Genomic DNA, 25,000 nt, shown 5'->3' with positions numbered 1-25,000 from the left:
AGTTTTGTTTTATTCATGCATGTTGTGTTATTAGTTAGTCTGTCTACATCTCCAAAGCCCAAAATGCTCTCTTCCACTTTGTGATGTCATGAAGCAGTAGTTTTTAAGTTAACAGTTACCTCTTACCATTTGTTCAGTAGAGACTGGAAATTCCAGGGCTGAAATGATCCAAATGAATCTAGTGACAAAGTATGGAGTTTAAAAACACAGTGGAGCACTTCCTGTATTACCACATGACATCACAACTCCAGGTATGTTTTTGATGATGAAACACTATATATATATATATATATATATATATATATATATATTTTTTTTTTTTATTGTGCACTATGGGCCCTTTAAATAATCTACTCAAAAAAGTACCGTGACACAAATATCTACTAATATCTATCTATTACAGCATTACCTACTTTCCACCCCAGTATTATGTTGCTAATTTAAAGATGTTTTTTGTGTGCTATACTGTGTTGACCTGATAGAGGATTTCAATGTTGTTATTTGCCAGGTTGAGAAAAACCAGGCGTCCCAGGCCCCGGAACGCGCCCTCCCGAACCCAGCGGATGTTGCAGCGCTGCAGGGACAGGTGGGTCAGGTATGGGGTGTGACGGAACGCTCCAGTGGGCAGCTCCTGGATGTCATTACTGCGGAGGTCCAGCTTCACTGTAATCTACAACAAGGGTGTAAGAAATAATAATACGCAAAATGGACAGTTGTAAAAAGTACTTTATGACTTAACGTGGTAGTAGTAGTACTACTTAACGTAGTAGTAGTAGTAGTAGTGGTCGTGTGTGTGTGTGTGTGTGTGTGTGTATGTATGTATGTATGTGTGTATGTATATATATATATATATATATATATGTATATATATATATATATGTATGTATATATATATACACACACATTTGTACTCAAGTAAAAGTAAAAAGGACACACGAAAAATACTACTCTAAGTACTATAGTTACTTTTATTACTTTTAAAGACAATTTTAGATCAGTCTTTTAAACTAAACTTGATAAATCAAACAAGTACAGATAGGTTTAAAATCTACTCAAAAAGTACAACTGCATGAGTATTTGTAATTAGTTGCTTTCCATCCCTTGTAAAACACATTTTTGTTTGTCTACCTCATCGATGGTTGGTGGAACTTCTGTGAGGTTCTTGTTGACACAGGCCACAGTGAGTTGGATCTGATCGCACACACACTGTTTTGGACATTTGGCAGAGAGGACAGCAGGGACACATATCAGCAAGCACAGCGCTGAGAAGGACCACAGGAAGGGCATCTGGGATAGTTGCAAAAATAATATGAAGGAATTAGGAGGTGACATTTTGGAAGACAATGCAAGATGTTAGTACAAGTAGGCTTACATGCAAATAAGTTTTCCATGAATAGAAAGAAGTAAACACTGTCCACTATTAAAAATGTTCTGCTAAGTGGCCTGTCTGGTGAGTTGTGACACTTGTGATACTGATGCAAGGTACAGCCAAAACTCAAAGTCAAAAAACTGGTGACTGACGTGGTTTTTCAGATGGCACAAAGTCTATGTTTTGAATGTTAAGACGGGGCTCCAGACGTCACTGGAATGCTCTAAAACCACAGTCCCAGGTCGGATCAGAGGTCTTGATCCGTAGGAATGAACCTAGAAAAGCTCCCCAGATCCCTAGCTCTACATTTTGGAGTCTTAAAATGTTAGCACGGTGGAGTGGTTAAGGTCTTGTACAAACTTCTGAAGTCCATATAGATAAAAAAAAAAAAAAAAAGAGGTATTGCCTATACATTGAAATATGTGCTACACTTAAAGTTTGTCAAATTGTCACACTTCAAAACACAATTTCAGTTTTCTTATCCTTTGACTACAAATTTCAACACGAGATAAGAAATCCCGAGGTCCACCAGCAATGTCCGAGGCGAGAGGCCGCGGAAACCAGAGCCAGAGGAATGTCCTCGCAGTGTGTGCGCCTCTCCGGGAGCAGACCGCAGAGGTGCGTCGCTGCGCACAAAGACGCAGTGTCTGTGCCCCTGCCGCCGTGGTGCCAAAATGCGTCTCGAGAAACGTGTCATAGGTTTAAGGCCAGTGAAAACGACAAAGGGATTTAATTGTAATGGTAGTGTTTAGGTCCAAGAGCTAATCAACTTTATGATCTAAGTGCTTATTGCCATTTAACGCATTTATAATCTCAAATTCCGATTCGGTTTTAAACCAAAGCGCTTCTAACAAAACGCCCGTTATATTTTCCATAGCAGAAATCTTTTACGTATAAAGTGGACTCACCTTGCTTTTTTTTTTTTGGCGATGTTATTTAATCCCACAGTTGATCTCTTGGCTTATGCCCTCTCTGCTGCTCTCCCCCGGGCTGCCCCTCATTCAAAACACCACTGAAGTATCCTCATATTCACCGCCACTCCCCCCGCTTCCCTCCCGCCACTACCGCTACATCCAGGATACGACCTTACAACGTTTACATACACGCAAGGAAAATTGGCCCCCCTCCTTCGGTTTGATCAGGACTGCCAAAATGTACATACAGTGTGAAAAAAAACATGATAAAAGAGTGAAAAATATGCACTACTGGCTCAGAATGTTTAATATATTGCTATTTATTACAACTGCAAAAACTGACTTTTGTTGTCCTGCCTGAGGGTAAACATGTCCCTTAATCTTCATCTTACATTGAGGTAATATTGTTTAACATGTTTTTAAAAAAAGACATTTTTACAGACATTGTGCCTCATCCAGTGAAAGAAACTTGTTATTGTGGTCCCAGGCCCTATACAGCAGTGACTGAACAGACCGTCCTAAAGGTGGTCAGACTGAAGTGCTGAACTCATTTCAAACTAATTTAAAAAATGCCCAACATTTTATATTTTAAATTTGCCAATTCAAAGCAAGAACTATTTTTCTATAAAAATATGTAATAAGTATTAAGTAAAAAAATAGAGTTTCAGGACAGTCTTCATCCCAAAATATACAAACGAAAAAGGAGACCAGTGGTTGTCCTCGTCCCTTGTTCAAGTTTAAAGGCTTTGCTTATGATTTTGGAGGAGATCAGTCTTCTTCACTGTTGCGTGTATTCTCAAGTGTAGACATCAGCGTATCTCTGGCACTGCTGCAGGACTTAAGAGCCTCCGTGTTCCTAGTGATATAAAAACAATATTGTAGAATCGTACGTCTTGATCTACAGGAAGAACAGGTGGACTTACTTGGAAAGAAAAGTGTAAAGGAGTGAGGTGTAATCTGGTTTAAAATAGTTTTGTTGGATTGCGTGTTCCAAACAGAGCAGTTGACCAGGGACCAGACTCATCTTCTTTACTTTGCCTTCACCCTGAAATGCAACAACAAATTAACTGATGTGCCATGGCATTGTAAAAAAAATATGTTGTGATTTGGTTGGATAAACCTTGTAACTACAATATTCTAAGAAAGAGAAACAGAAGAATGTATTACCACCATGATCAAAGTTATCAGTTTCAGATCTGAAATCAAATAGCTTGGAGTTTACTCCACTCTGCTCCATTTTAATTCATAGTTTGTTTAAATACATATTTTTAATGAACTTTGTGCAAGTATATAGTGGAATTTTGATGTAACGAATCTAATTTCAAGTTTATCACAAATTTGATTTGATTCAGCTATTTCAGCACCTATAAATGTATCTGAGCATGTGCACTTTGAACAAATAAAACTGTGCAGGGTTCCACTCATCCAAATGTTTGTCCAGTTGAAATTTCAGTAGACATGAGCTGTACCTTAAGCAGTCCCATCATAACCAGCAGTGTGGAGAGGAAGCAGTACGACTGCAGGTCTGAGCCAGAGAGGCACTTTTTCATAACACCATCTGACAAAAACAATGTAATCAGTTTTTTTCAGTATGATCTCAAAAGTAAACACTAAAGCTACATCCCTTATTTCTCAGTCCTATCAACAGCTAATAGTCAAAATACATTTATTTTAGAATAATGACCAATAATTTCCAGTACAGCTTCCTTGGCTTCAGGCTCGTCACAATATAAAGCAGCAACTTTCAGAAGGAGTTCAGCGGCTTTGTGCGGATCAGAGGTCTCTACCTAAAAATAAATCTCAGTGAAACACTCAACAATTCAAACACAATGGCATATAGCTTATATACTTTACCTGTAGTTGCACATTTACACGTGTCTCTCCCAGCTGAATGAGCTTCTCTACTGTAGGGCTAGTGAGAAAAGCCATCACTTCTGCCTGGTTATGGAAAGAAACATCAGTACCAACACACTGTAGGAGTTTAAGTGTTGCATATGGATCATGGTCTTACCGAGCAAGTAGGTTTTGCGGGACTGTCCTCACTAATAAATCCTTCCTTCTTCCCAGAGCCACATTCTTCTTCATCAGCCCCATTACCACTGTCATTTTCATTTTCATCCTCTTCATCTTCATCATCATCCTCATCCTCGGGTTCTCCTTCATCATCACTAAGGTTACAGAAATATTATTAGATCCATTTAAAATGGTACTTTGAAGTTTTATTATACAGTGAATGCGGCTCTACCTTAGTGATGCAAGCATTTCTCCTTTTTCCCTTTGTTCCATAACCTCTCTCAAAGCCTCACAGCCCTCCTCCCCCAAGCAGTTTCCTAGAAAAGTCACTTAGTCTTATTAGTCAATTCCACAATAAGATTTCATTGAAAAAAAGTCACTTGTGTCCCCTAATTGACATTTTTAAATGAAGAACAATAGCGAGCACTCTTTGAATTCATGTTTACCATTAAGATCCAATATCTCCATGTGAGATTTTTCTGCAATAGCTTTAGCCACCACAAGAGCTGCTGCCTCTGTGATCTCCCCAAATGACAAGTTAAGTTCCTAAACATGACAAGAAATTGAAATTCAATTTGAAAGTAAAAGCAATTTGGTCATCCATAATATTTATTACTATAGCAAACATACTTTGAGGATGGGTAGTCCTTTTAGCACTGCAGCGAGGGCAATAGCCCCTTCAGAGCGGACCAGACAGTCACCAAAGTTGATAACTTGAATGTTCTTTAGATGCTTCAGAGCCTAACAAAGGGGACAAAATTATCCCAAAATGACTTGAAGCCCTACAATGCACTGAAAGCTCTATGTGTATCAGAACTGACCTGGGCCATAGCCAGTGTTCCTTTCTTGGTGAACGTGTTATCATTGAAGTTGAGGACTCTCAGCTCAGGGTTGTGTCTCATGGCTGAGGCTAGAGCCATCACTCCTGTGGAGTTGATCCCATTTTGTGGCATGTGGACCTCCTCGAGGCTTCCCATCAGCTGTGTGCACAAATATTGGTGTCTTTTTTTTTTTTTTTTTTAAATAAAATAGAACATTTTGGGGATATTCCATCAAAGTTATTAAATACGCCCAGGCTTATTCTAAAATCCTAGGCTGAAACTAGCCTCCACTAAATGGAAAAAAAAAAAAAAAAAAAGCCCAGGTCTAGCAGTTCCAATTCAGGCCCTTATGTTTAAACTCAGTGTTTCTTTAGATATTCTTGGAGAGCTAAATTAATTTTTACCTAACTTAATTTGTTCACCCAGTTTGTTTGAGTGCTTGTTACTATGGCAACTATAGAGTCAAATTTGGTTAGTCACGTTCATGGAAGAAAAACTGAAGCTTAAATGAGTCTGGATTTCCCATGGAATACCACCCTTTAGCTAGTGTGTATCAGGTGATGTACCTTGAATGCCTTGGCTAAAGCACTGGCTCCTTCATTTTCCAAGCGGTTTCTTCCTGCAATGAACACTTTCAGTTTAAGAGGTACTCCCTGCGCTGAGGACTCCTGATGGCACTCAATCAGGGCATCAGCCAAGATCTATAAAAATGTTTAGTTATGTTAATGGCAACATCATCACTATCATCATTATCCACAACCTATTCCTACAAATGTAACTAAGTAAGTAACCTTTCCTCCCCCGATCCCCATGCCACAGTTGTTGAGCCGTAGCTCTCTCAGCGTATGACAGGCTGGGCTCTTCAGCAGCTGCTCAATTCCCTTCACACCATCAGGACCAAAAGCATTATCACTGAGGTCCAGCTCAGTGAGCCGGGCCCCTGCACACATGAGTGCACTGCCCAGGGAGCGCTGGCAGAAGAACACACACCAGAAGGTTAACATGTTAACAAGTACACTGCTGTGGTTTTGTTTTACATTTATCATATTTCTTACCAGAGCAGTTGGGATTTCAGAACGCAATCTTCCAGTGAAGATATCACTCCAATAACATTTCTACAGCATCAAAGATAAAACACTAAATTACAGTCTGTGTAAATTTATATTAAAATGAAACTGAGAAAAGAAATGTAAATATAGCAACATTTGAAGATGTTTGATAAATCTATATAATTTAATAAATATAAAGAAATATGATTGTTAGCACTACCTGTAGCAGGTCTTTTTTCTCCAAAACTTTGGCAATAGCTTGGGCTGCCTCCACTCCCAGAGTGTTTCCTTCCAGACGAAGAGCTCTCAGATCTTGGTATTGATCAATTTCTTTAACTAAATCTTCAACTAAAATCACAAAATAAAATATGAAATGTTTAATTTAGTATTACATACATTGTTACTAATATTATGGACCGGGGGTGGGTGGGGTGGCACCTGATTGTTCAGAGTCCAGTTTCAGTCCCAAGCCTTTGAAGCTCAGCTCTCCATCCCCAACATGGGTTTTGGAGAGAGCATCTGCCAGCTGGGCTATGTCGTCTGTGGCCATTCTAACACTGTGTAAACAATGTCAACAAAGATTTCATGAGAATATTTAGGTTTAATCGTTATTGTGCTGATGCTTTCTAAACAGCCAAAGAGCTGTTACGTAACTAAAAGACATCCCTTCATTTTTTATTTCTGTGACGACACAGGTATTAGCTTGAGCGATGCTAACGAAACTCGCTGTTCCAGGTAACGAGATAATTTCTAACAGAACAGTTTTTCCATCGCACCAGGCCATAAAAATCGAGACTGACAGTGAAGAGTAAACATATGTTTGTTTTGTTCTCCAAACTTTACCCCAGAGAAGTGAAAGTCCGAGAGAAACACGCCGATCTCCCTCCAGCCGCGCGCCGGGTCCTGGGGATGATGTCATTACGCACAGCGCGCTGCTGTTCTTCTCCTCTGTTAAGAACCTGTGGAAATCAAGAGAACTTTCAATGGACTGTCGCCACCTTCTGGAACAAACTTTAATCAGAGTAATGCATATTTTAAATAACGGGTGTCCCGCAAAAGACTGGCTTTGAGACCCCCGTAATGAAATGAAAATTGAGGATAACACCTAGATGCCAACAGACAAATTAAATTGTCTTTCTGCCGAAAAAATTTAAAATTGGTTAGTGTTTGCTTATCCATACCTACCACTCCTTGTTTTAAGGTGCACTATACAATTTTCTGGTAGACGGTCCGTTTGCCTCTTGCATATCTCCACAGAGAAGCTTTGCCTGGAATGTTTCACAATATAGCAGCATGGCAACTTATCTCCACAACAAATAGGCGACGCAACAAGGCCAATTAAGCAGATAAGATCTGTGGGAGCCCATCCACTAGAAAAAACTACATAGTGCACCTGTAATGCAACAGCTCAATGCTGTGGTACTTTGGAGTGTCCTCTGTCTGTAGTACTTTGGAGTGTCCTCTGTCTCTGGTACCGCCCCCTGGTGGATACGCGCCACACTGCCCAGTGACTTGTTGCGATCTCGGCGGATTCTTCTGCATTAGCATTAGCATCGTGAGCAAAACAGCTAACGGGGCGAACCAAAGACAGACCGCCCCGCTCAGTCCACACGCCCATGACAAAGAGACATATCTACAGCTATGTACATGGACATTGGCCGACTTGTGATCTAGCTTTATTTTTTCATGTTATCGACCACTGAAACTGTTTGTGGTGCAGAAGGCGCTTGCTAGCTAACTGTCGGTGAGTTATCTGATGCTAACGAGGGGTTTAACTGGGGCTTTAACAGCAAGTAAACCTAGTTTAAGAACTTCTGTTATCTCGATTCTTCTACGATCATGATTCTGACCACTGTGTAATTATGAGACAGTTGCATGAATGTGCACAACTATTGCTAGAGCTAAAATCTTTGACAATTATTGGTTTGTTCATACTGCTAAAGTTGGGGTAACAGTCATTAGCATTTAGCATGGACCACGTAGCCAAGCTGTAACTTTGCGTCTATAACGTCTAGAAAATCAAAATAGATGCTTGCAAGTTTCTTTGAACAATAAAGCCCCGCCTTAATCATCATGAGGCCCTGAGCATGTGGTTTGTTATGATCACTTAAATTAGCACATATTCCACATTAGCATGTGAATCGGGACACCAAATAAGCCCCCAAAGCGTCCATTCACCACAGGCCAATAAAACACCCGGCCGCTGTAAAGGTTAATTAGCGTCATTATTTAGCTGCACCATTTATTAGTATTATGATCAATGTTTATGCAGTTTATGCATGTTTTGATAGTCTTAAGTAAACTTGGTATTTATAACTCAGAACAGAACATGGATCCTGAACGACAGAAGCGAAGAGAAGAAATCCAGAAAGCAATGAGCTTCATACAGTAAGCAGGAAAACATGACATTCTGTATAGTGTCAGTTGACAGGTATTATATATCTGATTCCATCCTTTTCTTCGTCAGGTCCTCATTACCTTTTCCAGAGCCAGAAAATTATGAGGTATCATCTTTTACTTTTACACATTTGTCTAATAGGAAATAATTCTGACCATTTTAGTATGTTCAGTCATGACATGTGTCCCTGTTTGCTTCAGGCGTTCCTGACCCAGCTGGTGTGTAATTTACTGGATGAAGGCAACGCTTGCTTTCGTGATGGGGACTGGCGTCAGGCTTCCCAGCAGTACGGGGAGGGGGTCAGTGTGTCCCGGTATGCCCAGACTGAGGCACTTATTATCCCCCATGAGCTACTGGAAAGCCTCTATGTGAACAGGGCAGCAGCCTTTTACCAAATGGTGAGTAAAACGTCAACAGGTTTTTGTTCAGACATTTCAAGACTCAAAACATTTCTGTAGCTCGGTGAATGTTTTTCTGTTACAGAGGGAGTATGAGCGGGGTGTTCAGGACTGCGACAATGCTTTGTGCGTATCTGAAGGAAGCCGCAGGGCTTTGTACCGGAAAGCTCTCTGTCTCCGAGAGTTAGGACAACTTAGAGATGCCTATGAATGTGGAACCAAATGTCTTCTCACAGCCCCGCATGTATGTCAGCAAAAATGCATTGATATACTTGTAAATCTTTACATGCACTTAAACTAAATTGTTGTCATGTTTCCTTTTACAGGACAGGCAGGTGAGTGATTTGGCTCAGGATTTAGCTACAAAATTGGGACTGAAGGGGCGCAAAGCATATGTAAGCCCTCAGACAGAGTCCACAGCGTCAGACGGAGATGCATCTCAGCCCACTGGAGAGGTGGGTGCTGTTTCAGACATTGATTACTTCTTGTAAATGCAATTAAGCCAATTATGTGTGACTGTGAACAACTGTAGAAAACCATATTTACACTTATAGCAACTTTTAAATGAAAACATATTTTTTATTACAGATGTCATCCAATGGACTGGAATCTTTGGGGGACATTGGATCAGGTACAGAATATAAAATCTATTAATTTCAGTGTGTGTCATTGTTGGATGATAAATTTTGACCATGCGAAGTTTGAGCTGCTCATGTTTTCCTCCTAGCAGACCTATCAAGTGCACAGTGCATCCCTGCTCCTTTAGCCACACCCATCCCAGTCAGTGATGAACCAGCCAGCCCTGTGGCCACCTCTTGCACCGAGCTCCCAGAGAGCCCCAGCAGCCAGGGCCTGGCTCCTATGCAGTACTCTGTGCCTGTGTCAGAACACACAGATGAGTGCAGCAGCAGTATCACAGAGAAGCTGGAAGGTCTGTTGGACTGCATGCCCAAGAAAGTTAGTGAGGTCAGTACATAACGATTACACCCCAGTATTAGAAGGGCCAGGGCAACTAAACGTGGTATTTGTCTGTTTCAGAATCCTGTCCAAGGTGCTATTCCAACCAACCTTCCCAACACTGCAGTGGGTCTCCGTCCTCCGTACTCCCCAGGCCTGTCCTCGCCCTCGCAACAGCTCCCCTCAGCCTTCTTTGGCTCCTCCATCAGTGATATGTCCTCACTAGAGCCTTACTCGCCTCTGGTGCAGAGAGACCAGGGCTCCACCCAGGCGCAGGACGCTCTGGGAACCTTCTCCACCAGTGCCACAGATGGAGAGGGGAGTAATGGGGGTTTGGACTCACTCTCTGAATACACTCTCCCAGGTGGGCAGAACACAGCTTTTATAAACTAGTGCCCTGTAGTCATGTATAGCACCAGGCCCAGACAGAAGTGAAAAATCTTCTCACGTCATTATCCCTGTTGATATGCTCCAGGAGGACGAGTGTGTCCAAGCTTTATTCATGGACTGCGTAACCACAGCTCTGCACATGCAGTGAGTAACACCAAATGTTTGGGGGTTTTGACATTTTATACCCGTGTGCGTGCTTTGCTGCTATTATCCAAGAGATTGTCTTAACTCCTCTGTTCTGTCAAATATTGCCACAGAGACAAATCATATATTTTTGCTTTAAAATTATAGCAATTTTTGCTAAATTTCTTTTCACATTGTGTTTCTCAAGAATGGCCCAGGTGGAACAAACTTATCACTTCTCTCCAGAAATCCTCTGGCAGCCACACATGAGTTTCGACAAGCCTGTCATGCTTGTTATAGTCGAATAGGTTGGTTTGAATATTCACTTTGCTAGAAGAGAAAATGACCCTATGCTAAACAAATGTGACTTTTACTCAGGCCCACGAGTGATGGACTATAAATATCAGCCAGAGGCAGCACACCGCTGTAAGAGAGACGTGCTGCTGTGTCGCCTAAGGAACACGGACGACCCCACATGGAAGAGAATCAGACCACGGCCTGCTCGCAACAACTTCCTTGGGGCGTTTGTTCTCTGTAAAGGTATTTGTGTTTGAACTGTGCTTAGTTGTTATGAGTACACTGTTATGATTATGTGTGATGGTCTACACAGAGGTACAGGAGCGGCAGGAGTGTCAGTATGGGGAGAACTGTACATTTGCCTACTGTCAGGAGGAGATCGATGTGTGGACTCAGGAGAGGAAGGGGGCTCTGAGCAGAGAGCTTCTGTTTGACCCTCTGGGCAGCACGGAGAGAAGGGCTCTCAGTGTCACCAGGCTCTTGCAGCTCCACATGGGCATGTTCATGTTCCTCTGTGAGGTACGCCAAGACAAATTCAGTCTTTATCAGAATCACTGCATTATCATTGCTCCTGACAATATTCTGTTTATGCAGGAATGTTTCGACAGTAAGCCCCGCATTATAAGCAAACGCAGCAAAGAGAATTTGTCTGTCTGCTCCAACCTCACAGCTCGACACCCATTCGATGATAACAAGTATGTTCAGATGCCCAGTTAACTTTCTGAACCTAACCTTAACCTTTTGTTGTTTTTGGGGGGATATTAGAATGCCTTCCTTTGTGTTGGCAACAGACAAAACACATACACCACTGCTTGTCAGTAACATAAGTTAATCTGTACACGTGGACTCTTCCTCATCTGTTTTTAGGTGCCTGGTGCATGTGGTGAGGTCAGCCAACGTGCGCTACAGTAAGGTGCGGCCACTGCACCCGCTATGCCAGTTTGATGTGTGCCGTCATGAGGTGCGCTATGGGTGCCAGAGGGAGGACAGCTGCTCGTTTGCACACTCTGTCATTGAACTCAAATGCTGGGTACTTCAGCAAGACACTGGTGGGTTTGAGGACTTTTCTTTCATCTTAAGTATAGTTCATGTTAGCTGATTTTTTTTGTTTTGTTTTTAGGTATTACTCATGAAGAGATGGTCCAGGAGTCAAAGCGACACTGGCAAAGGCTCGAGCAGAATGCACAGAAGCAACAGAAGGTGAGGAAGAACTGTCACTAAAACACTAAAAGAAGCAACCGAATGAAGATGGAAAAATAACTTACAATGTTTTGCAGCCCATCCATTATCACCCAAGCAGCAGCCTGCCCCCTGCTGGAGTGGGGGCCATGGGCAGCAGCAGTGGCGGGGTGGATGGTGTGGGCGGTGGAGGTGTAAGCCCAGTGACTGCAGTTGGAAGTCTGGGAGGAGCAGCGAGAGGGCGTCCCCTTAACCTCAAAATGAAGTTTGTGTGTGGCCAGTGCTGGAGAGAAGGGCAGGTCAATGAACCTGACAAAAACCTCAAGTACTGCACGGCCAAGGCCAGACACAGGTGACTGGAATGTCATATTTTATGTTGCATACAGTTGTAATAACAATGGAAATATTTTATCTGAGGACAGATTATTGTATTTGTTTATTTATTTAAAAAAGCCATTACATTATAGTTCATAAGCAACTATTTTATTTTTTATAGCTGGACCAAAGAGCGGCGAGTCCTGCTGGTGAAATCATTTGAGAAAAAAAAATGGGTTGTTGTTCGGCCTCTGCCCTTTTCCCGCACGTATCCTCAGCAGTACGACGTGAGTACTCCCTTCTTCAGCCCTTCAGCCCTTCAGCCCTTCAGCTCACATGCTGAGAGCAGCTGACTGATCACTGCACACTGCAGCTTCTCCTATTGTTACACTAGTATGTTTGTGATATTGATAATAGTATAAAAGGATAATTTCTTTTACTATTACAAAAGAGATATTTCCCAGTCAAATAATGAAGAAATCTTATCTAATCTTAATTACTTGATTCTAGTTGAGAACATTTTTTATCTAGCAAAACATTAGTTGTTTTTAGGCCTGGAACCACCCCTGTGCCCATTAGATTTAGCTATTTACTTTTGGTTTGGTCTTCACATGCATCACGCATCATTTGCCTCAAACACCGCACCATGACCCGTGTGAGAGGCCATTAGATGATCGTCAAACTTATTTCCCTGACAACATGCTTATATTAAATTGATATTAAGCTGATCCAAATTTCCTTGATGAACGTATTAATCATATCAAACATATCAGATAAATATACATGATCCGAGTGCTTTGTTACTCAGTTCCTAGCACTTTTACATGCACTGTTGACTGTGTAGGACAGCTGGGCTCACAACACAATCGCTCTGCTCCAGGGTGCGAGTGGAGCCGCTCCAGGGTGCACGTGGAGCTGCAATCGAGACCACCTGTTTTAAACGCTTTTTAATCGGCCTTTCACTGCGGCCCAGAATGAAACTGTTCATACTGGCCCAAGCTCTCTCTTGGAACGGATGCCATTTCACGTGGACTAGTGGCAGTGCGAAAACGACCTTAGTGTTCATATTTGATAAAGCCAGTTCTCACATTTTCTTTGCAGATGTGTGTTCATGTGATGAAGCAGAAGAAGTGCCATTATATTGGAAATTGCTCGTTTGCCCACAGCTTGGAGGAGCGTGACGTTTGGACCTATATGAAGAACAACAACTGTAAGGGCCCCTTTTACATACACACAACATGCCTATTAATGCTATATCTCCTGTTTGGTTCTGATTAATCGGAACCCCCTTGATTGCACAGTGGGCACTGATTGTAGTGCTCTTGAATAATACTTGGTGTCTCATCACTTGTGCAGTAAGGGACATGCAGCAAATGTATGAACTGTGGCTGCAGCTTACCAATCAGAACCGCCGCACAGAACACTCCGCTGTGACCCCACCCCCAGAAGACAAACAGGTCACAATAACAGCAGACTACACAGACGGCATGGTAAGACTCTCATTGACTAATAAACCTTAATACAAGAAAAGAAGAGCTACATCTAAGTCTAATTGATGTAATAATTTGCTTCTAGGCTGGTAGGAGAATGTCAGATGGGGAGGACCTCTGAATGTTCTTGCTGTGGTAAAACCGACGGAGATGTAATCTGACACTTGTGTGCTGTAGCAGCCTGCTGTTCACTGTCCCCCCCACATGTGTGACACAAGACACTTTCACTTAACACGACAAGTCAGAAGCCACCTGCGTCAGAGGGGCTAAAAGTACTGTGGCTTCAGAAAGTTTTCAGACTCATTCCTTCAGTTTTTGTGGTGTAGCTGGTTACAGAAATGTGGGAATTACAAGAAATACCTACACAATGAAAAGACACAGTGATAATTATCCTTCTAGTGTAGGCAGTTGGCATAGAGTATTATTATTTTTGTTCCAACTACATAATAAAACAGATGCACCTCTGAATACTTTCTGAAGTCATTCTACAACATAATTATCATGAATGTACCACAGTTACACAGCAGCTTTAGGTTTGCCCTGGCCAAGTGATTGAAAGAATAGCCTTAGCCAGTGCTCTATGGACTGAGCGCATCTCCACCAGGCCCTCTTTTAAATGTTGGCAGCACTGAGGCTACCCTAATGTCACCACGCTGGCCGTGGTCCTTGCTCATGTTAGTTAGCAGTAATACATAATTTGTTGTAGCATTCAGTGCTAGCACCAGAGGCATTGTGAAGAGATTATTGATGGATTGTACAATCATTTTTAAACTGCGTCAATTCTACTCTTTTATTCCTTCATAGGAACATTGCATCAACATGACTTCCACCTAATATTGTTAATGGGAGTTGTACTTATATTTTCTGCCATATTGGTGGGCACCTCTGAATGTTAAGTTATGATGGGCCTTTTAGATGAAGTGGTCAGTCTTTTAAAGCATTGTTAAGGCTTATAGTTGAATGTAAGTCTACTTACAAAACCAAGTGTGTGTGCGCAACATCACTGACCCTCCCCTTTCCCCTCACACAGCAAAGACAACAAAAGACGTGTCTAAAAATACTTCACCTAACTTGAAGAATGGTGTGTTTGAAGTATTTGTAATAATAATGAAGATGATGTTCTAATTAGAAAATCTGAAAGCGATTAATAAGTAATTAAAAAAATTTATGAACCGAATGATGTTCAAAGGCCAGCCAATCTCCTTTATCCTACACATGGACGGTTTCCTGGACACAGCCTCTCACTCCCTGTAGGCCACTGTAAAGTATTGTTGTGGAGAAACTGTTGGCAGAAAGGGATTCCCACATGATCTAGTGCCTGATCCAGCTCAAACGCACACGCAGAAGGGCAGGAAATCTGAGGCCATTATATTCTTGTCTTTAGCGGTTTAAGTCAGACTGTAGAGCTATATTCAAAAACTTATTCACACATTTATAGTATACATATTTACATTTAATGGCATACTACTAATAATAATTGATAACTTAGCAATTAAGCTTAATAAATATATAACCAGAAAAAGCTGTATTGATTACATATAGAACACTGAGGTATAATGCTATAAGATATGTATTGCTGAACTAGTTGACTATAGTTATGTTTTCTTAAGATATCTTCTCATTTTGTAATTTTTCTGTCTGTGCGGGTTGTTCCAGTCAAGAGTTAAAATTCATCTTCACACTTTAATTTGATATTAGTATCGTATTTCTATTTTGTGAATAGGGTGAACATTTTTAATTTCATATGCTCAGTTTTTGCTATTGTTGAAGGTGACATTTCTTTACTCACCAGTTTGGCCACTAAAGTTGATCTCTGTATTGTAGAAAATTGAACCCCTAAATGATTGTTATTTCAACTTTGATCTGGCATTTTGAGGACTGTTCCCCATTCCAAAGATATATTTTAATTTTAAATTCTTAATTGCTATGGCAGCGGTCCTAATTTTTCATCATTCTGACAACCATTGATAGATGACCTTGTCTGGAACAGCCCTGGTGTTTCTTTGAGGGTATTACTCATAGTATAATGATAAATATATAATGACTATGATTGCTATTTCTATTTCTCTGCTATATACTATCTATATATATATTATGTATGTTAATTGCAATGTATAACTCATTCTTTATATATGTAGCCATGTATGAATATGATATCTTAACTCTTAAAAATGTGTCCGTGTATGCAGCGTTTCCAATTAGAGGCAGTGGGCTAAAAGGACAATTCAGAAATCTTTACAATATTTTATTATTATTCCACCACCTCACTGCCTCGCTGTACATTTTCTTGCCATTGACTAGATGTAGAAGCGACTGCATACACAGATCCTTATATACTCCCATATAGCGCCTTATTCGATATATTCAACCTATAAGATGATACATACCCTATTGTATAATCCTGCTTACTATATACAGTATATGATATCTGATACCTATTATAAAACTTAGACTCCCATATAAGGTTATTTAGATAAGGAATGAATATGTTTTACTGTGGCTGTAAACATTTGTTGTGGTCATTTGTCCCCAACTATAGGTTATTTTATGTAGGGCTGGGCAATAGGACAAAAAAAATGTATTTTGATTCAAATTTATTTTGTCAAATAAAAAATGGCTTTCAGTATTAATTTCCTGAACAGACTTGCCGTTCAACACAGAAAATAGTCCAATTTTGTCCTCCTCCCAAGTTTGAACCCTGCTCGAAACCACATTTTTATTAAAGTGGAACTCAACACTAAATCCACTTTTTTTTTGCTACTAAACTGCATATACAGTATGGTGTTTTAATAGCATTATCTACAGTCATGTTTTGGAAATTTTTGTTCAAACTTTTGAGAAGTTGTTGACATCACACAGGACTGCCCTAATTACTTCCTAGTGTTACTGATTGCAAACACCAGGCTGCAGGGGTGGAGTTTGTAGCGTGGGGATACCTGTTAGGCCAATCACCTCTAGACGCCACCCCTCTTCCTTTCACACTCTTCTTCAGTCCTTCAGGCACTTCCCAATTTAGCAGCTCTATGGCTGTGTCTCATTTCTATTTCCTTGCTTCCTTCTCCTTGATTCCTCTCCTTAATCCTCCATTTTTCAGCTGTTAATCAAATATGTCATTTTAAGTGGTGTCCCAAAGAAAACCACGGAATGCAGGAGTAAACATGAGGGAGGCTTTAGGAGGCAGACATCAGATATTGGTCTATCTTCTCTCCTCTCTGTGTCTCCTCCTCTCACCCATATGCTGCAGAAGCAAGGAAAGAAAACAAGGACAAGGGAGGAAAAAGAAATGAGACACAGCCAATTTGTAACAATGGTGTAGGTGGAGTTAAGGCATTTAGTCCCACTTTAAGACTCAAGCATGTCACTGACAATTAGAAATGAATCTTGATTAAAATTTGATAAACTGCCCAGCCCTAACTTTATGCCAAATATTGAAAACTATTTTCTAATACCTTGGATTTATTTTGATCAAATATTTATGTTCAGAGATGGTGTTAGGCTAAGGTCATGACAAACTGAAGAGCCATTTAATTTCAACACAATTACCTCTACAGCTTAACAGTGGTTCCTTTTAATGATCTTCTCATTTTATATATTACTTGTCATTCATAGACTCAAATTCTATATGGTCATGACCCAGCCAACAGCCACAACCATATTTCTGTGTTTTTTTAATTAATTTTTTCCCCCCAAACCAAGTATTGCAAGAAGGGTCTTATCAATGACATACTTTGTGTACCGCAAAATTTTTATATTTTCGTTTTTTTGTTTGTTTGTTTGTTTTATGTTCCCCTTTGATGGACCATGAATGATCACAAAAAATGGACCAAATCTCTTGGAAGTGAAATAAAGAGATTCAGTTATTGTCTGCCCTGTTTCCTCACTCTTCATTGGCCAGCATGGGTTGTCCTCCGTTACATTTACATGTGTAACTTTTAAAGGAATTGTACCTTTCTGAGTACGTTGCTAGCAGCATACTTTGACTCCTGCTTCATTAATATTTTTACTAAAGTAACAGTACTCTTAATCACAGTGGGAAAAGTAACCAAAACTTTTAGTACAAAGTGACAAAAGCTTTATGATGAGTGTAAGTCTCATTTTTGTTTAAAATACCAGCATTTGTGCATTATTATTATTATTATTACTATTATTATTATTATTACTATTATTATTATTATTTAGTGTTTTATCCTTCAAATCCTTCAAATTTGTTTAACTTTAAATTATAAATCAGATATTACGTCCTGACAGTTACTCTTTAAGTTGTTCTTACCTGAGTAGTAGTTTTCCTCAAATACTTTTTTACTCTTACTTTAATAATTATTTTTTAATTAGTAATGCTACTTTTACTTGAGTACATTTTTTGGATTCTACACCCGCCTCCGTTCATTGGTTAAGCTTTTCTACTCACTCTTGTCCTTGACCAGTGGCGTGATGGTAGTTGTGGCAGTGAACATTGCTCTATTTCAACATGGCCACGTTACACTAACAATAAAACTATAAATGCATTATAATATTTCTATCAGTAAAAGAAATTATTCTAATCTAGATGAATGTTTAGAGCAGTAGATCACTTGTCTCTACACGCCTGAGGGCCACATTTCTTTTTCTGAAACTCATTATTTAGGCGTCACGAGTCCTTAAAGAAACACGTGTCCTCTTAGTCTTATAAAAACACTGTCACTTCACGTGTTGGCTGTCAACTGTGAACCAACAAACACTGTTCACCTTTTCATCTGTCTCTAACATGTAGACAATACATACTGTACTTCAGGCTACAAGGCACGGTCAGCAGACAGACCCAGCAGACCTATGCAACAGGTGACTGTTGTCTTATCCACGGATGACTTTGTCCATGCAGTGTCAAACTCGTGTCACTTTTATTTATTATTATTGCCAGTGTTGGGGAGTAACGGATTACATGTACCGCCGTTACGTAATCAGAGTACAAATTATGAGTAAGTATTCCGTTACAGTTACTGTTTCAATGAGTGGTAATTGGATTACAGTTACTTTGCTGAAATAAGTGGATTACAAGGCGGTATTTTCCTGTTTTCACATTTTGTGCTACATCCCATTTATTTATTTTATTATTTCGGTAATTCCACTCATTGCCGGAAACCCAAACAGAAGGCGCGCAATAAGAGCGATGTAAACGTCATGTTAAAGTTGGCGGTGTCAGTCACACAGTGGAAGCAGCAGTGCATTGGTAAAAACGCATGTGTCTTAGAAATTCTTCTCCCGATGTGAGATATATATATAAAAAAACAAATATAAAATCGCCTACAACTTAAATGTGAAACAGGAGCTACTGGCATTGGTGAAAACAACCTGCATAGACTCATAATATCTGCACTACTGTCCTATAATGACCTGCGACATGAGGGGACACACACACACAAACACACACAAACACACACAAACACAAACACACAAACACACACCTTCATCATCGTCATCAACCTGAGAACCCGCGGACCACGTCTTCTTCCGTAGTTACAGCGCGGACACCGCCGTCTCGTGCGCCGCGTGTGGACTGTGTTTTCTCGCGTAAACCGCACTTCCTCCTGTGCGCCTCTAAACCAGAACTAACACCAGGACTAAACCAGGACTAACCAAGGACTAAACCAGGACTAAAGCAGGACTGAACCAGGTTTAAACTAGGACTAAACCACGACTAAACCAGAACTAAAGACCTGGTCTAGACCTGGTCTAAACCAGGTCTAAAATCAGGAGTAAACCAGGTCTAAAAATCAGGACTAAACCAGGACTAACCAGGACTAAACAACATGACACCTAACAGTAGGTTGACATAATTTAAGGTGATCTCATATAAAAAATAATTTCTCTATCAATAATATTTTTTAATATGGTGAAGGAAAGGCTGATCTTGTTACTGTCTTTAAACAGACAAAACCTCTTATATTAAGATATCGTGGTCTTTGTTTCTCTACAGCAAACAGTTGCTTATTCATGGAGACTTGGGCTCAGACAATTTGAAGACAACAGACAAGAATTTTCAGGATGTGGTTGCTACATTCATGTCGTTTAAAAAAACATGACAATATCAAGTAATCCAAAGTAATCAGATTACGTTACTCACTTTAAGTAATTTAATGGATTACGTTACAAACTACATTTTGGGGTGTGTAATCTGTAATCTGTAGGGGATTACATTTTAAAAGTAACCTTCCCAACTGAACTATTGCTCATTTCACTCTCGATTACACTTTTCTTCTCAGGCGGGCAGAAAGCTGATTGTTTGATTTCCGATTATATGCACGTAAGATTAAGCATTATTAAAATTAATTATTGTCATTCTCTATGTTTATTGGAAATGCTAATGTAAAAATAAATACATCCCCGGCTCTCCTAAGTGTGCCACTAGAGAATTTGCAGGTAAAATGACAAATTAACCTGAATATTACACAACATTATGCTACATTTAAGGCCACCTAGTTTCTAGTAATATGCGCGTGTGGATTGGCTGTCTTTTCAGTCACTGACAGCTCCACTGACCAAGCAGACCCTTTTCCGTCTATTCCTAGGGTAACTCGCTGCTGACTGGCTCAGCTGCGCAAAAGGGGGCTGTCCTTGTTAAATAACTAGTGCATAGAGCTCAACGTTCATTCTGTAACTTATTAATTCTCTTTTAGACTGTACAGTCTGTGCTGCACACGCGTGAGTGTTGCTCACTTTGGCTGCTTCAGGGAAGCTCTGTATTTTCTGTGCACCCCTTTAGAACCGGACGCACTTTGGGCCCAATGGAGGTAAACATGACTTCAGAAATCCCGGAGGTATTCCGAGCTCTGCTGGAGCACCCCTTCACGCTCCCCAACTTCGATGTGCACGGTGAGTAAGGCCAGAGCAGACGGTGTTTGCTGTGTGCGCTGATGTGTGGCACAACTCATATAATGCAGATTCTGAGCAGAGAATTCTCTGTTTAAAATCAACATATTCAAATATGTCAATGTTTACAAGGTTTTGGGACAAACTGGAGCTAAGCTTACATAAGAGTCAGCTGATTCAGGAATGTGTGGTAGCCCAAAAGCCACGAATCAACAAGTTTCATAGTCCTTATATTTGTTATATTAGACTAAAAGCCCCATTTAGGCTAATTTAGGTTACATGCATACATTTGCAAGTGGTCACATTACACTTGCAATAAAAGCAATGATAGATACATTCATTATTGAGTTTCATAAAGCCTATAATATTTTGACAACTGTGCAAATCATATGAAAAAGTGTATGTATGTGTATATGTATGTACAGTGACAGGTACGGTTGTAGTACCAGTATTAAAAACATTTGGAGGGCAGTACTCACAGTAGTAGGCTATAAGTGTGTAGCAGTACTCAAAGTACTGGTAAACATACAGTAATAGCATCAAAAGCAAAGTAGCAGTGTAGTAACAGTAACTGATATAATAAAACATTACTACACGTCATCCACTCATATATGAATCTAAAGAACTGTTAGTGCAATTGTAATGTTCTCATCTATAATTCATTAGTTAATTGATGTTTGGGCTTTCATCTGCCAGACCAGGGCCTGTGTTATGGCTAAGGGTCTTTGTAGCGTCTTGGTTATGTAACAGTTTTATCATTAGCGCAGGGGAAACTGTGCCACCCCATTTAATACTTTTCATAACCTGGTTTTCATGTCACTTTTGTTTGTTGATCTTGAGGTGTCCTAGATTGGAAGACAGATGGGATGTGTGCGTAAGGGTAATCAGATATATTCACAAAAATTATCCAGTTTGGTTGATATTGAATTCTGAGAATTGCAAACACTTGTTTAAGCTTACATTTAAAGGGGCTATATTTATGCTATTTTTTAATTTATATTATAAAATTCATCCAAAACATACTTGGAGTTGTGTTTTGATTCATTCACACATGTTTAGCACACAAACCCTGCATATTTTGGATGAGTTTTTCTCTCAAGCAGAAAACACTTTGTTCCACCTTTCGTGATCTATTACTTTAAACTCCATACACATAGAATCATATGAATAATTACAGCTCTGGAATTTACAATATCTATGAAACAAAAGGTAAGAAGTAGCTGTTAACTTGAAAATTATGGCTTCAAACTATGACATCACAAGGTGGAACAGAGCATTTTGAGCTTTGGAGATGTAGATGTTAGGGTTGCAAAAAACACAACAAACACAACTCCGGGTATGCTTCTGATGAGGTAACAACATAACAAGCTCACGAGTCAATTTTGAGCAAAATAGCACCTTTAAGATCAGTAATCAGTAACCAATAAGACAAAGAAGGGAGTTGTATGGTGTATGGATCGTGCTTAAAGTTCATGTCATTTAATTGGTATCTGCAATCAAATTGAGGGTAGCACGTGTGTAGACATGTGCATACTTCACCTTTTTGTGGTCTAATAAATACACCCATAATTACGTTTTCTGAGATTGTACTGCAGATAGTAAGAGGAGAATAGAGCAATATAGAGGTCAAGGATTAAATTGCCTAGAATAATTCTCCCAAAAAGTCTTGCCAGCTGCTACGAGGTCACAGCATTAAACCGAAGTCACACCACCTGTGTAGCCATAGCAACCCTGAAGTAACTTGAGTAAACACTTGAGTAAATGGCCATTATGAGGGCTCTGACATTATCACTGCTAGCAAATTTGCTCCAGACTAACAGATTTGGGCTAATAGCTGCTTAGGCCATAAAAAAGGGAAATCAATCAATACAATAATAATAGAGTAACAGCCTGTTTCTATGCAATTATAATCTGCTTCTGATATAGATCAAGACAGTTCAGCAAAGGTGTGATTTCTTACGGGATCGATACCACAAGACTGATTGAATGATTCAAATGAGTATCTACTTTCTACAGGCCTACAAGTTTTAGTGCTGATTAGTATCTGGGTATAAATTTTTGGGGCAATCTTATTTTAAATAGTAGTATTGCAGTCAAAAGTATTGATTCTTCTGAGAAACAAAATCTCAGAAACATGACACAAGTTGACCTACTCTGAACAGTCTTAGAAATGATATTGACGATCAGAACTACCACTTGGTAATAAAGAAACTGCAACAGTACATTGTAAAGAAAATTGCGTTTTTATTATTTTATTATTATTACTACTGGTATGGATGGTACTGACATCGGTATCAAGCATTTCTTTTCAGAATTTGTTGTTCTGTAAACACTATAGTATACTAAACATGATGATTGGAGGGCAAATGTAGACATTCTTGCTAAAGAAAACACTGAATGGTTTCCCCTAATGGATCTATACCATACCTTCATACTTGTTTCTCTGACAGGTGCCAAATAAGGGTAACCTAAAGTTTCGTAAACAATCCACATGAGGCTGTTTGATCCCAACCCTTGTTACATAAGGCAGCCATGTACTTGTGATAGGAAGAGGCTGTGTCTTTTCCTTGCTATGGAATTTTACCTGGCTGTAACCTAAGTCCCAGGTCAACTCGGGATAATATGTCAATAGGCGTCTCTAGCCAATGACACTGTGCGCGCCTCACCTCCACCATGTTTGTGGCACAAGAGGGCGCTGTCGAGACTGTCCCGGGCATCCTCTTTGGCGGGGCTCAGAACAGCAGCTGCACATGTGTCTGCACGTGATTTTGTGCAGAAGAGAACAAGCACTAGGTCATCTGAGGACACGGACTTGATTCCGTAGAAAAAAGCACAAAATACAAGAATCATTTTAATAAACTCTAGATTTTTTGATAGTTTAACGTAAATGCACGTAATGTATATAGTTATTTAGCTGCATTTATCGTGCAATGTGTTCCAAAAACTAGCTTCTAAAGTTGATTGTTTCAAAGGGCATTTGAGGACACGATCAGAAGCGGCGCAATCCGAATACATACTTTTTTGCGTTTCAATCACGTTTTGGCAACGCTGCCAACAAAACATATATAACTCGGTCAACCAATAAGATTTCGCCTCGATGTGGAAGAATGACTGCTATTGGTCGTTATTTAAATTCCCAGCCCATTTTTCTGAATATTAATAAAGTTGCGCAAATTTCAGCCAATGGCGTACGGCGGCTGTTGTTTATTCATGAAGGGAGGCGGGGTCAGGTCGAGCTCCTCCCTTCGCCTCGATCAAGGACCTCATTTTCGGAGGAAGTGGGCCACGACAGGAGCTGATTGATTCGATCGTGTTTTTGCAGATTTTTGCGTAATTAGTGTGGATTTCAAAGTCGTAAACAGGAGTGCAGCTTTCCCGTGGAGTAAGCGACGCCAACATGTCCGCAGACTCGATCATGTTTTCGCTGGACTCGGCTGCAGGGGCACCGAATTCTTTCCCCGTGGTTCTCAAGAAGATCATGGAGATGCCGCCGCCAAATATATTTGATGGTGACGATGGTGAGTCACTTATCAACAAGAGGAAGATGCCGAGATCCAAATAATTAAGTTTAGTCGCAAAACACGCGCGTTTATTGTAAGCGCACTATTGATTATTAAATCTGCACAGGGTGGTAGACACTGCAGTATCATGGTCATTGTTTATATATTTGAGGCTTTTCTTATCTCCCTGCTGTATAGAAATATACAGTACGTTGTGTCCTGAGAAGCGGTGCGGGCAGCACATAGATCTAGGCCCCGCCACCGAGACTTTTCTAGACCTTTTTTTAGACCCGCCCCGTGGTTTAATGCTGTTGTTGTTGAGTCTAAAAGAACCCCGAGCAAAGAAAGTAGTTTTTTAATAGTTCTGGCTCGCGATGTACTCTATTGCTATTTTTGGTGTGCGTGTATATCCTCTTTTCCCATGAGTTTGCATTGTCAATTGGGCACGCTATGCTTGCTGCTATTTGTTAGGAAAGGGAACTTTGGCAGAAATGGCATTGAAGACATTGTACTATGTGTTGGAGAATTTTTGTAACCTGGGATAGTGTGTGACTGAAAATGTATTTTTCTTATTAATATTGAATGGCTTAGTGTATTTGATCTGGGGGTACATAACAGTGTGAAAGTGTGAGATTCACTGGATTAACTACCAATATAGGAAATACACAATCAAGGCAACAAAAAAGCAAACCTTTACAACAGGTCTCTGATTAATTCCAAAATTCTATATGTTGAACACAATGCAAAATTACCTTCTGTTCAACAATGATGCAAGCTATTCACTTTGAACTCATGCTGAATTAAATTCTTAATGCTCTGAAGAGCTGGTAGTGTGATGGGATTTTGTTTATTTAGTCTGAAATGTAAATAGTTGTCACTTCTTTCCAGACACTGACAAGGAGAAGCTGTGCCTTGGGGACATAGGGGACCTAGGCGGAGGC

The 25,000-nt window shown here is 40.1% G+C and overlaps 3 protein-coding genes across 4 annotated transcripts; 1 reads left to right on the top strand and 2 right to left on the bottom strand.

Annotated features, from left to right (window-relative positions):
- Positions 1-475: 475 nt before the first annotated feature.
- Positions 476-2,193, bottom strand: LOC129411193 (chondroadherin-like protein; the record flags this gene model as incomplete). Its single annotated transcript, XM_055161177.1, has 3 exons — positions 1,373-2,193; positions 1,129-1,287; positions 476-670 (listed from the first exon to the last, which is right to left on the bottom strand). Coding segments are annotated over exons 2-3 (354 nt in total), but the record flags the coding sequence as incomplete, so codon positions are not given.
- A 394-nt stretch (positions 2,194-2,587) lies between these two features.
- LOC110159605 (ran GTPase-activating protein 1-like) lies at positions 2,588-7,125 on the bottom strand. Its single transcript, XM_020924182.2, has 16 exons — positions 7,010-7,125; positions 6,605-6,723; positions 6,387-6,514; positions 6,173-6,232; positions 5,909-6,088; positions 5,684-5,818; positions 5,118-5,276; positions 4,927-5,037; positions 4,743-4,842; positions 4,529-4,613; positions 4,295-4,451; positions 4,138-4,221; positions 3,968-4,070; positions 3,753-3,841; positions 3,207-3,328; positions 2,588-3,139 (listed from the first exon to the last, which is right to left on the bottom strand). Exons 2-16 carry the CDS (start codon positions 6,714-6,716, stop codon positions 3,052-3,054), a joined length of 1,713 nt encoding a protein of 570 aa, XP_020779841.1. The 5' UTR covers positions 6,717-6,723; positions 7,010-7,125; the 3' UTR covers positions 2,588-3,051.
- A 524-nt stretch (positions 7,126-7,649) lies between these two features.
- Positions 7,650-17,578, top strand: LOC110159559 (zinc finger CCCH domain-containing protein 7B-like). 2 transcript variants are annotated; one of them, XM_020924125.2, is made up of 21 exons: positions 7,650-7,910; positions 8,488-8,554; positions 8,634-8,670; positions 8,765-8,962; positions 9,048-9,206; positions 9,289-9,417; positions 9,551-9,593; positions 9,690-9,928; positions 10,001-10,283; positions 10,395-10,453; positions 10,641-10,740; positions 10,811-10,972; positions 11,043-11,248; positions 11,324-11,424; positions 11,597-11,778; positions 11,850-11,929; positions 12,007-12,260; positions 12,405-12,510; positions 13,325-13,433; positions 13,580-13,713; positions 13,799-17,578. In XM_020924125.2, exons 2-21 carry the CDS (start codon positions 8,496-8,498, stop codon positions 13,832-13,834), a joined length of 2,676 nt encoding a protein of 891 aa, XP_020779784.1. In that variant the 5' UTR covers positions 7,650-7,910; positions 8,488-8,495; the 3' UTR covers positions 13,835-17,578. The 2 variants fall into 2 exon arrangements, with proteins under 2 accessions (XP_020779784.1, XP_020779785.1); XM_020924126.2 differs by having other exon boundaries at positions 7,651-7,910; positions 9,693-9,928.
- The last annotated feature ends 7,422 nt before the right edge of the window (positions 17,579-25,000 follow it).

The sequence above is a fragment of the Boleophthalmus pectinirostris genome, unplaced genomic scaffold (assembly GCF_026225935.1).
Source record: "Boleophthalmus pectinirostris isolate CB_2022bp ecotype Guang Dong unplaced genomic scaffold, ASM2622593v1 HiC_scaffold_363, whole genome shotgun sequence".
NCBI classification, from domain to species: Eukaryota; Metazoa; Chordata; class Actinopteri; order Gobiiformes; family Gobiidae; genus Boleophthalmus; species Boleophthalmus pectinirostris.
This window is presented reverse-complemented; position numbering and strand designations above follow the sequence as displayed.

Bases quoted from the DNA above. Each gene is read 5' to 3' on its own strand.
- LOC110159605 (XM_020924182.2), bottom strand. From the start codon at position 6,716: ATGGCCACAGACGACATAGCCCAGCTGGCAGATGCTCTCTCCAAAACC. The intron at 5,038-5,117 runs GTCAGTTCTGAT...CCCCTTTGTTAG, and splicing joins GAACACTGGCTATGGCCCAG to GCTCTGAAGCATCTAAAGAA. The intron at 4,843-4,926 runs GTATGTTTGCTA...TGTCATGTTTAG, and splicing joins AAGGACTACCCATCCTCAAA to GAACTTAACTTGTCATTTGG.
- LOC110159559 (XM_020924125.2), top strand. From the start codon at position 8,496: ATGGATCCTGAACGACAGAAGCGAAGAGAAGAAATCCAGAAAGCAATG. The intron at 8,671-8,764 runs GTATCATCTTTT...TGTTTGCTTCAG, and splicing joins CAGAGCCAGAAAATTATGAG to GCGTTCCTGACCCAGCTGGT. The intron at 11,930-12,006 runs GTGAGGAAGAAC...AATGTTTTGCAG, and splicing joins ATGCACAGAAGCAACAGAAG to CCCATCCATTATCACCCAAG.